Genomic DNA, 12,932 nt, shown 5'->3' with positions numbered 1-12,932 from the left:
AACTGAAACACAACCATATAAACACAGGTTCTGCACAGCAAAAACACGAATGGGAAAAAGGAATTGTATTGTTCTGAATATCTAATTAATTTGTGTTGGGAAACAAAAGTCCCAATATTTATACTCAATGGAGATTGTGACTTTTACAAATAACTCTATTCATTGTAGTAAAATTTTTAAGTTAATTCTAAAGTGCAGAGACCTAACTACAGAGTGGCCGTGTCCAAGGTCGCGCCACTCGCGAGTCGTGACCCAGCTCTCGTGTCAGCCTCGGATGCTCTTTGTGCCGCTCGTTCACGGAATGCGTTCGAGAATCACATGCAATTTATAATCTTATCACTGTGACTCACCAGCACCTAGCACTCATTGTGTGGGTCTGCATTGAATATCCGTTTATCAGTTAAGACATATCCCACTACAATTTTACATTCCATATTAATATCTTATTTTACCTTAACTTATCCAAATTTGCTAATAATAATTATATTCTTTTTAGGGAAAAGTCATAAACTGAGTTGTGACCATTTTGTGTTTGTGACATAGTGTGTGTGACCATGAAAGGAAAAAAATATATATTTATTTTATTTTACACTTTATTGCACCATTTATAGAATAGTAAATACATTTAATTGTAATGAGAAATGATACAAAATGCGACTTTATCGCTAAGCAATCTCTTTATTAATATTTTTCTTTTATGTATTTTTTTGTTTATGCATTTATTTTTATCTCTTTTTACTGTGTATGCCTATCTACGTCGGTTGTGATTTGTGTGCTGTAAGTAATGCAAATAAATTATATATATCTATCTATCTATCTATCTATTCGAATATTATTCAAATCGGTTCTAGCACGTAGATTATTCACGGTGGCAATGTACCTGTATCCTCAGCATCCTGAGCACGAACTTCATAGTTACCATAGCGACTGTAATGAATTTGAAAACGAGCAAATTACTTCGATATTGAAAAATAACTATAGGTTATAGATTTATATGAGATGATAATGGAATGGCAACCCCCCCTGAACTAGTGACGGATTATAGGTCAAGATGAAAGAGGTCAGTCGGCCCATCGTGACGAATTTATTAGCACTAATCGCGATGGTTTTCAGGGAGAACCTTGTGGAGGTCGAGCTAGCAGAGTATATTGCTAGTATTTACTAGCCATTACTAATAATACCTTCTCCCTTCTATAAGTTGTAACTGATATAATATTATACTTGTTCTTCTATGAGCTACACTGTACTGCATGTCATTACTTACTGTTAGGGTTTTTTTGCTGGGTGATAATGGAATGGTAACCCCGCCTACACTATCGGCATACACTGACGAGGCATCAGTGAGGGATGAAGCGGGTCAGTTAGCTCACCGTGACGAATGTAATAATAAATCAATCACGATAGTTACCAGAGGGAACCACTAGAAAGTCGACCTGACAGGGTATATTGCTAGCAATAGGGTTACTAATTTCCATTACTAACAATCCCTTTTCCCCATTTTATTAAGTTTAGCCACTATTTGTGGCAAAACCAGTTATTTTAATTTAAAAACTAAACTACTGGAACGATTTTGATAAAATTTCTATGTGACCAATCTATAAATACGTTCTTTTAGATAAAAAAAAAAATATTCCAAATTGGTTTACAACTGATAAGGTTATGAGGTAACAAACGTAGAAAAATACAAGCGACTCGAAACCTTCTTTTTGAAAGTCGGTTGATAAAAGGGCCAGTGTCCATGCAACAAACACGCACACATCGCTCCCGAGCGCCCCGAGCGGGGACACCGCACCGAGATAAACAACAAAACAACCAATTGTAAGAACTAAACGAGTTCCTATATCCGTTATCTGGGATGCGATACTGAGGAGTAATGGGCAGCTAGTCATAGTAGTCGCTCACCCGAATGAATCATGCATGCAGCCGGCGCCGGTTATTAGGCGAGTAGGTACGTCGCGGACAGAGCTGCTTATCTGGTCTGTCAATGTAGATTGTAGACCGTGCTATGTGATCACGCTGAGTGACGGAGCGCGGCACCAGAGAGCGCCGCGGAGAGCCCGCGACCGGCGAGGCCGGAGGGCACAGGGCGAGCGATAACCCCTACACACAGAGCCCTTTATCTACGTACACGTATTTACAAGTTATTTATTACATATCCACTCATAATATTAAAGACGTGACGTTAAGTACCACGGACACAGCTGTGCCGCCGTGCCTCACCTATCTACTTTTTTTTAATGGATGATAAAGGAATGGTAACACCACCTGCGATATCGGAATACACCGGCGGAGTAGAAGGATAATAGGTGAGGATGACGCAGATTAGCCCATCGTGACGAATTCAACAAAAATTGTTCACGATGGTTTCCAGGGGGAACCACGTGGAAGTTGATCTAATAGGGCATATTAGGGGGAAAGGGATTGTTAGCAATGGAGTTTGACAGCCCCATTGCTAGCAATATGCCCTATTAGGTCGACCTCCACGTGGTTCCTCCTGGAAACCATCGAGAACAATTCTTGTTGAATTCGTCACGATGGGCTAACTGACCTGCTTCATCCACACCTATCATCCTTCACTTGTGCCCCGCCGGTGTATACCGATAGCGCAGGTGGGGTTACCATTCCATTATCACCCAAAAAAAAAATAGGGCATATTGCTATCAATTAGCTGTCAAACTCCATTGCTAATAATCTCTTTCCCCCAACACCTACCTACTAGGTACTGCAGCGAGGCGTCGATTGCACGAACATCGGACGCGTCACTGGCAGCATTTCACTAATGCCTCCATTGTTGAGTACAAATGACTCACTCCATTACTCAATACAGCACAACCTGTATCTCAACAATGACAGTTATAATAGAGAAGACAATCGCCGCTCATTTATTATTAGCAGTCGGTTTTTATACAACTTGAAATGGCAAACCAATGACGGAAAGCGGTGAACCATTCAGACTTGAACAGCACTGAGGACATCTTAAGCTAAACTGTGATGTCACAGTATAAACGATATATCATATTACTTGATATATATAGACTACTGCCTGCTTTTCTTTTTGAATTCACTTCACCCTCTCGCCGTAGTTCAAACATGACCATTGGAAAAAAGCAGGTGAAATGCGAGTCGAACTCACGCTACGAGGATTCCGTACAAAAACATCAAGTTTAATTTTTTTTATGAAATAACTACAAATTTACGGGTTTTGTTTTTCCCCCCATTTACTTGTGCTGCATGACATTGCTTTTTGCCAAATTTCCTGATTCTAGGTCAACGGGAAGTACTCTATAGGTTTTGATTCCCTTTGCGAATGTCGAAGTATGCGATATAAATGGAACATAAACGACCGTATCTTTTGATTGCGTCGATTTAAAGATTATTTTTTCATTGCTTCATTTCAGAGATTGCAGACTTTATTTATGATTATATAATTATTTATTTTATGATATCTTCACGCGTTCCTATGAAAATTAATATGTATCCCGACACACAGACATATATCGAAGTGATCCTATATAAGGTTCCGTTTTTTGATTGTATATGTATGTGTGTGTATATATGTAAAAATATATATGTATATATATATAAACATATATATATATATATATGTCCTGTACCATGTATATGTGTGTGTGTGTATATATTGTGTGTGTAAATATAAATATTTTTACTTAAGTTTGTTTGTTTGTTACCTCTCAATGCCTTTACAGCTTGACCAGTCACTATGCCATTTGGTACACTACACACACTATACGATCATATAGGATAGAGATTTAAATAGGCAACTTCTTGTCCCCGATACCAAACATATCCCGGTCACGCGGACAATGTCACGGGTAAGAACTAGTTTATAATAATAGTAAAGACTGGTACAGTTTCACACAGTCTGTGATATTGTTAAGACCATGTAGTAGTAGTAGTTCATCCTCATCAGTCATCTATCACTGGTGCCACGCCAGTGTATACTGATAGCGGGGACGGAGTTACCATACCATTATCACCCAATAAAAAAGAACCGCCGGCTGTACTAAAATATGTTAATCTCCTGTAAAGGTAGTTAATTTGTCAGACGATAGACAGTTGGTGCAGGTATGTATGTCACGGGTAGTTCATGGGAAGCGATTGATTGCATGAACATTGCGCAATCAGGCATAAGCGCGCTGCGACCATACCATCCCGTGATTCACGTAACGCTCGCCTCCAGTCGCGTGCCAACAGACAGCCGGATACGGCACCGCGACAGCAATACACACCCAGCACAGAACGGGCGGGGGGAAGGGATTGTTAGTAATAAGAGGTTAGTCCACATTGCTATCAATATACCCTATCAGGTCGACCTCCAAGCGGTTCTCCCTAGAAACTATCGTGACTAATTTATTGTTGAATTCATCACGATGGGCTAACTGACCTGTCTTTTTATTCTCACCTAACATCCACATCCATTCAGCACGATGGTTTCTAGGGGGACCACGTGGAGGTCGACCTGACAGGGTATATTGCTAGCAATGGGGATTGGTAGTCCGCTTCACTAACAACTCCTCTTCCACCCCTATCAGACGGGTTGTATGCTTGTTTACTACCTTCGCGGTATATAAAAATAACTTAAGCCATTGAACAAAGTTAAATGAAATAGCAACACAAGCTGCTAGCTTGCTACTCAGGTCGCAGGCTCGCTCGCTAAATATCGTTGTATAATTACAACCGCACCTGCATACACCTGCAGCGACAAACCTACTTGCAACCACCACTAGAAACGAGAAAGTTCGCGAATATGTATGGGTGGATATTTATTACCCTTTCATATAAAATCTATCGAACAGGTTTGAATGAAATTTAGTGCATAGATAGGTTATATCCTTACTTAACATTTCTTATGTTATAACTAATTCAAACGAGCGAAACCATGGAGCACGTGTAGTCTACATCTATAAAATGTATTCGCCAATGTGTATTATGCTGCAGGGCACATTCGCCACCGCCTGGTTCACGGCGACCTGCGACGCCTGTTAGAGTATGCGGCTCACGTGACTCGTGACTGCGAGCGTGCTGGGCGCACAGTGTTTACGTAACACGAGAGAAAGCCGCGACCGGACCGGTGGCGCGCACCGCGGGGGGCGGGGGGAGGACGGCGGCCAGTGTGTGACCACTTACCATTGACGTAGCGCGCGCTGCACGCCGCGTCGATACACACACAGGCAGGCGCGGCAACACCTGTCGAATGTTGCGGACGGGAGAGCCGCCGCGCGAACAAAAGATATAAACGCGCGCCGCGTCGCCAGCACCCTGCCGCCCCTCGCACTACCTTCACATAGTGGACGCGGGAACAATGAGACTCGGTCGTTACATCATTAATTTTTATTCAACAGCCAATCGAACAGGCAAGAGCGAAAGTCTCGTCGACATTCATTGTGAGGATGCACGGAGTGCACGTCACTACTTACTTAGTCATTAATTACACAACTATTTCGCCTCGCGGACATAACGAACTACACAGAGCCTCTCGTAGCGGCCGACAGTCTCGCTGTACTCGTAGATACGGATCACTATCTACTGTTACACACAATCATACGATACACTGTTATCGTAATCGTTAAACACAAATACAAAAATAATACTGTAGAATAAATACACGTATGACATACGAGAAGTACATTAAAGCTGGATTCGCGGGGCAGTAGGCACTAGTCTGCACTGCACGGGCACGCACCACTCAGCACACCGTCTCCATGGGGATCTTGGCGGGGGCGGGGGCGGCGGCGGCGGCGGCGGCGGACGCGGGCGCGGGCGCGGCGGTGGTGTGCGTGAGCGACTCGCCGCAGGAGGGCAGGTGCGTGGAGGAGTGCGTGGCGCGCGCGGCGGCGCCGGCGCCGTCGGCGGCGGCCGCGGCCCCGCAGCACCAGCGGCAGCAGCGCGCCGCCGCGCACCGCCGCAGCGCGGCCCACGCGTGCGGCTGGCACCCCACCACCAGGAAGATGAACACGCCCTGCAGCGCGTTCAGCAGGTCCGTCGCGTACCACACGTAGTCGGGCCCGCCGGCCGCCCACGACACCACGTCCGCGCCCCAAGTCACTCCCATCACCACCACCAGCTTGGCACACACGCGCCCCAGCGCCGCCCTGCACGCGGACATACAACACTTTTAATAGAAATTCCATCAGGGGAGTCACGAAAATTCACTTAAAAAAGCTATTAACTCTTTCGGCCTTGTAATAATTTGTGGTCTTAAATTGAATACACATGACATTCCGTAGCTTCTCATTACTGAGTGTAGATATCTCCCATATACAATAAACAAACTATAAGTCACCATTAAAAGAAGCAAATGTTGATTACATTTTTTAAGTTGCATTAAGTAAGCGACGAACCTTTCCGAAGTGGACTTGACCTCGTCCCGCCGCCAGAGCCCGCAGGTGAGCTGGCGCGTGGTAGATATAAAGAGTGCCAGGTTGACGAGCAGCAGCACGCCGACGGGGCCGAAGAAGTAGACGAGGATCTCCATGTCACCGTAGAACCAGCAGCGCTGGACGGCGAAGCGCGGGCGCAGGAAGGGCGCGGCGCCGGCACCGGCGGCGGCGGGTGGCAGCTGGTCGAGCAGCGCGGCCGCGCCGGCCACCACGAGCGGCCCGCCCCACGCGTACAGCATGTACACGCGCAGCCGCCACGCCTCCTGGCCGCGCTCCAGGCTCGTCGGCCGGAAGTCTCTGTGCACCACGACCCACACCGTACATGTCTCGCACTCGCTCACTTCGCAACATTATCATCGATGTTATGTACACATTCAGTAAGCCATAACAACCCATTAGCATCCCACATCTAGGCGCCGTGTTGTAATTTTCCAATTATACACTAAGTTGCCGTGTGGTCCCAGCATAGAATAGGTTATCCCTTCCTTTCCCATGGATGTCGTAAGAAGCGACTAAGGGAGAGCGAGAGAAGACAGCAACGTCCCTCTTAAAACATCTCCAAAGCCTAACTGCGGTTGTCAATCCACCTGACAAGCGTGACGACTACTGGCAAAATCCACCAAGGGCGACACTTATGTCCAGCAATGGACAGTTACAAGCTGATATGATACGTATTATGTATAATCCTATCACTACACGTACTTAATCCACGCATACAAAGTAGTAAATATAATTAAATGTTGTGTCCCAAAAAACCGATTTCAATTTTAACAAATCCAATCAAAAATCCAAATCTAAAATTAAACTAGGTTTTGACAAAAAATTTTATGGGACCGATCTGTAAGGATACCCTTTCAGATAAAAAAAAAGTATTTCCAAATATAGTAGATTTAGAATTGACGGAGTTATGAGGTAACAAACATCAAAAACACCGAATTGAGAAGCTTCTTATTTTTGAAGAAGATTGATAAAAAGGTTCAATAGGTTCAAGCATTAATTATAAACGAAAAATAAAATCTATTACATTTACATATGTACTTAAACAAGTTCATCTTCTTATGAGTATTTCACTTAATGAACTTTTAAAAATAGTCAGGCAAACTATGTACTGACCGTATTCCGCGACTTTGTCCGTGTAAATGAGGATAAAATCATTCTGTACAATATATAATCTAGGACGTGGTCCAGTTGTGTATGGTCAAATCCGTTTGCCGTTTAAGCGTAATGGAGCAACAAACATCCGAATTCCGAACATCTTTACAAACTTTCACATTTACAATGTCAGTGGGCTGCAGCAAGACAACGCAAGACAACGCCAGACACGTCCGACTTGTCGACTTGTCAACAATTTCTTATGCAATCCAATGCTGTTTGATGAGTCACCTATTGTTACATTTTCTGTCGCGGATATGAATTGGACGTCCGTTCCCAAATATTGCATTAGAATTTTCTTATGTTTTAATTATCAATTTTTAAACTACCTCCAAAAGAAGGAGGTGCTCAATTCGTTTGTTAGGGTTCCGTACCAAAAATGTACTAAAAAAAACCAAAAACTGTCCACGCCAATACGAGATAAGGTCCTATAGTATGATGATGTCATTGATTGACAATGATAATATTCTCGCAATGTTTTCTCAATACTTTCAATTAGGAACTGAATCATCATGTCAGCCGTTTACTGACCACTGATGAACATAGGCCTCCCGCCATAAAAAGGTGGCTTTATCAATAGCTGCCACGCTTGGAAGGCACGTCAGCAGTACGAATTGAATATATAGTCATAATAAACAATAGAAGATATATCGCTAAGGAGTTATGCTTGCATATAAAGATGCAATTAGATTCTATTTTCAGAAGGTATTTCTTTTGTGCATAAATACATTGCAACCATATAAGATCTGGTGTTTTGTGATCTTGATAATCAATGTTATTGTTTATGATTTAATATCGTCATTTCTTACCAACGAAACAAATCTAGTATTTTTTTTTATACAACTTAGAATGGCAAACAAGCTGACGGCCCACCTGATGTAAAGTGGTAACCGTCGCCTATAGACATGAGCAGTATCATGGACATAACAGAGTATACTGTTTCGCCCATGATACCCCCATGCGTTGCCATTCCTGAGGACTCAGGTGTTATTCCTCTGTACCCAGTAAATTCACGCCATATCCCACCCTTCAAACCGAAACACAGCCATGCAAACACAACTGCTTCACGGTTGAAACACGAATGGGTAGTAGTAGTAGTATGTATTACTGTACTAGTCGTTTAATAATGGTTATATTTAGTTTTTAGGGTTTTTTATTATCAATGTCATTATTATTTAGGATTATAATCATATATCATTATAACCTTTTTAATAAAAACGTCCTTTGATAAATCAAATTTTAGAAATGAGAAATAATCATCTGTTTTACCGAATTATTGTATTGAACAATGAAACACGTACGTCCTTGTAGTCCGCATAACTGTTGCAATACGAGCCTGATTCACAAGACCGGTTTACCGGTCTTTAGTATTCACAAGGGAGTGCGTCGTATTCGTATCGTCACAGTGTATGCGTGTTATCGGTTTCGTTCTCCGGCCGATTGTCACTTCGATTGAAACGTTCGGTATTGCATTCCGCAAGAATGGAATTACAACACAACATAAATACGGGGACTTTGCATTACAGTGGGTATAGCATTGACACACGCCACGAGCGAACTTTTACTTTTGATTTAATAATTATAGTACTCTTCTCTGCCAACATACGAACTATTTGTTACGTGAGGTCCAATCTATAACAATCTACAATAAAAATGTTAGTCCTGGCAACGAAAGTTTAATTTTAGAACATAACGTATATTTTATAATGTAAGCACTCGTTAAGAATTTATTTATTTTTTTATTAATTTAAAAAAGAATCACGATACCACGCGTTAGTAAAAAACATTTTAATTTTCTTCATGTTTCTTAACGTGCAATTATTTAAAACCTTCAAACTTACATATGCGTTTTATAATTATTGTCCAAACGAACGAAAGTGGTGGACGATAAGTTAAGAATGACATAAAAGATTAAGAGAGAGAAGGTGTCGTAATAAGAAACAGACTACCTATAAACCAGCGCATTCCAGTCAGCCCGAGGGCAGGAACTATTAGTTAGTAACGACTCCAGCCCTCACTAAGTCGAGTTCATAGTGAAATCTCATAAAGTAACCCAGCCAGCGCTATAATAGCCTGCTGATATGAAATAAACTGTGCCCAACAGTGGGACACCAATGGGTTGTTACAATGATTATAATAATAAGTATTTGTTTCTAGATAATTATTTTGAACACAATTTGGTTAACTTTATAAACTGTTTGCTGTACTCGCATATAAAAGATTTAAACGAGCTTTACTTGCATGTACGTGTAAATAATTAGTCGTATATTTTCGTTCCGAATCTCGTCAAGCCGAGATTCAGAACAGGCTGGAAGGTTGCGATTACGAACACTGAGACGTAGCCGACACGAAACAACTATTTTACTATAAAGTTTATATTAATAACTAAAACCCGTTTAAATCTTTTGCATCCATCTCTGTAAGTAACTGGTTAGACTGTTTAAGGTGTGAAAGTAGAAACGTTGTGAATAATATTTATGGTACAGAACTCGGAGACACAGTGTAAATGAACAGTGACCAATTGAAGCATTTATACAATTAATCGATGTTTTATTTCTACTACTATTGGACATTACCCAAGTGTAGTTTCATGTTCGGATCAATTCCTTTTTTTTTTATATTTTTATTAAGTTTATAATAAAACAGATTGTAGAAATTTTAAGTTAAAATCAATATCATTTAACTAAACGAGCGCATAGTACAATGGATTGTACTTCTCGCATATGCGTAAAGATTAAGTTGGCTGCGAGAGAACGCTATATAGTATTCAGTCCGCCTTCTGTACCAAAACATTTTTTTGTAATGTGCTTAATAAAATAAATTAATAAATATCGGCGTCATGAGGCAATAGATGTCAAGCGTATCCTACTCATTGTTTGCCGTTATTTTTATTTTATTTATTTAAATTCTCTGCATAAAATATAATAATCTCTTTTTATATGCTGATAAATTCGTTCTCTTCTTTCAATATGAATTAAATATCAAGTAAGAGAAAATAATTGAATGTTACGCGAATAGGTACAGGTGCACATTAGTACCGAGTAGTTTCCAATTTTAAAAGGACATTTTATTCTTATCTCGGTCCAACTGTTTCTGTTCTTTTACTCAACTTCTCTATGTTGATCCAATAATTCTAGCAAGGAAGTTTATGATGATAATGGTTTGAAATGTACTTCAAATATCTTGTAAGTGATCAATAAATCTTCCTACATTTAAAACTCACCTAAATGTCCACCATATGTTGAAACACATCGTGTTGAGCCAGAAGAACGCTGACAGGAACAGAAAGTGCATACACACCGCTGCACCATGCAACACAACAAAACAAAACAATTCAATGTAAGAATTTTAAAGTATTCGAAGTACTTTACCATATCGTACATCGATGTAGGTATTAAAAGGGCGGAACTCACCGAGAGCTCGACATAGCGTCGGAGGCACCCTGTCCCCGGCCAATTGCGTGGCGGCGAGCAGCACGTCGCCCAGCATCAGCGCCGCCACGTAGTGCGTCTGGCAGCGCCAGTGGAGCGCGTGGTGTGCGGCGGGCAGCGCGAAGCCGGCTGCCAGGGTCGCCGCCAGGAACGCCGCGCCCACTGCCAGCCCGGCGCCGTACAGCGCGTGCCGCGTGGCCTGGGCTGGTCTAGTGGCTCGCGCCGCCGCCTCGCATGCTAGGATTCGTGGCTCGTCCTCGTCCACCACGGCCTCAGCGCACCAAGCGCCGGCCGCGAGCCACTCTCCTTGCACTAGTTGAAGTCCTCCCTCCTTATCTAGCTTCGCTCCTCGCAGAGCTCCCGCTACCGCGTAACGCAGCCCCTCCGCGCACGCCGGCCACCCGACTCCGACCGCGCTACCATTCGCGAGAGCGTTCAATTCTAGCACCGTCTTCGCCGCACGGCGTTCATCATCGATACATCTGATTCCATCGAACGTTCTGTTTTCGGGGCAACACTTGGAAGGCGGATGGGGAGCATTCTCGACACAGACTAGTGCAGCGGTTGCATCAGCACAGTAAACGCTCGTCGGCAACGCGAGCGCCGCACTGCGTAACCACAGAGAGCCATTGTTAGCGAGCAACGCATACGCTGCTGCGTGCTCGGGAAGCACGCGAACCTTATCGCAGTCGGGGATGGCTCCGTACGCCAAGTGCCAGTGAGCCGGCAACCGCACCATAAAAGAGCCTCTCGCTGGGGCATAGATGCGAGGCTTCCACGGGTCTCGTCTGTCGGAGGGCTGGCAGGCTTCGATGGCGTCTGCGACCGACAGAACTTGCGTTAAGTTGCGCGAAATTGCCTCTTGTCCTAATTCTTGGCCGGCGGGACAGCAAAGCGGTACGTTTAGTAAAGGCGGTTGAACACCGCCGGCCGCCACCCACCACACACTCCACACGGCCAGGCTTATGGTTCCGAACATCACTCGGACCGCGTTTACCGACCACAATAAAATAGTAATCGACACTGCATCTCGTCAATTTTACGCCACTATAAGCACTGCACTATTATGAAGAATAGACAACTACGACTGCCCATTGATGATATCTTATATATTTAATCTTGTGCGATAAACCCGCAAGTTGCGAAAAAAACATGTTAGCGTAAGAACACGTGCGTAAAAGCTCAGCTCGCCAACGACACGAGTTTCCTCGTGGAGAGTAAACACGACACTAGTGGAGAGAGCGGCCGTGCAGCGTGGCGCGGCAGCCGGCGGCGGCGACGGACGCGAGCGGCGCGGAGCGCCCCGCCGCCAGCTGACTGGCGCGCCGCGACCACAACCGGTACGATGCACGCTGCACGATGCGATCAACCCCACTACACACTAATTACGCGCTCTCCTATTACTATGAGATGACATCCCAGATTTCGTGTACAAAAATTTTATGATAATTTAATCCCGTATACTCTGTATTTTTATCTATAATGTCAATCTACATCAGTTTAGTAGTTAAGCATTAAAGATATAGTATATGGTATATCTCTAGTCGATATTGGCTATGGCGTCTGCGATAAGATTACGGAATTGAAAAGGCTGGGGCTCTGAGGTCATTTGCCCTATCATGTGATCTTGGATAACTAAAATAGCCAATCTCACATATTTATCGTCTATAATTATTAACCTTGAACTGTTGGGGGAAAGGGATTGTTAGTAATGAGGCCTAATGGCCTCATTACTAGCAATATACCCTCAAGACGACCACTCTTTGGAATCAACTTCCAGCAGCAGTATTTCCTAACCGATACGACAACATAATCTTCAAGAAAAAAACATATTACTTCTTAAAAGACCGGCAGCACACCTGCGATGCCTTTGGTGTTGCGGGTGATCATGGGCGGCGGTGGTCATTGCTCGTTTGCCCCGTGTTATAAAAAAAAACTCCATACACTC

General features: G+C 43.3%; 1 protein-coding gene across 1 annotated transcript; it reads right to left on the bottom strand.

Moving 5' to 3' along the window:
* Positions 1 to 5,337: 5,337 nt before the first annotated feature.
* Positions 5,338 to 12,310, bottom strand: LOC113510419 (probable G-protein coupled receptor Mth-like 1). Its single transcript, XM_052897450.1, has 4 exons — positions 10,967 to 12,310; positions 10,777 to 10,855; positions 6,363 to 6,698; positions 5,338 to 6,113 (listed from the first exon to the last, which is right to left on the bottom strand). The coding sequence occupies exons 1-4, from the start codon at positions 11,961 to 11,963 to the stop codon at positions 5,708 to 5,710; spliced, it is 1,818 nt and encodes a 605-aa protein (XP_052753410.1). The 5' UTR covers positions 11,964 to 12,310; the 3' UTR covers positions 5,338 to 5,707.
* Between the last annotated feature and the right edge of the window lie 622 nt (positions 12,311 to 12,932).

This window comes from Galleria mellonella, unplaced genomic scaffold, assembly GCF_026898425.1.
Source record: "Galleria mellonella isolate WM207_F2 unplaced genomic scaffold, CSIRO_AGI_GalMel_v1 utg103, whole genome shotgun sequence".
In the NCBI taxonomy this organism is placed as follows: domain Eukaryota; kingdom Metazoa; phylum Arthropoda; class Insecta; order Lepidoptera; family Pyralidae; genus Galleria; species Galleria mellonella.
This window is presented reverse-complemented; position numbering and strand designations above follow the sequence as displayed.

Excerpts from the sequence above, each read along its gene's own strand:
- LOC113510419 (XM_052897450.1), bottom strand. The coding sequence starts at position 11,963 with ATGTTCGGAACCATAAGCCTGGCCGTGTGGAGTGTGTGGTGGGTGGCG. Across the intron at positions 6,699-10,776 it reads AACATATGGTGGACATTTAG|AGACTTCCGGCCGACGAGCC; the intron begins GTGAGTTTTAAA and ends CGTGGTGCACAG. Across the intron at positions 6,114-6,362 it reads GTCAAGTCCACTTCGGAAAG|GGCGGCGCTGGGGCGCGTGT; the intron begins GTTCGTCGCTTA and ends GTCCGCGTGCAG.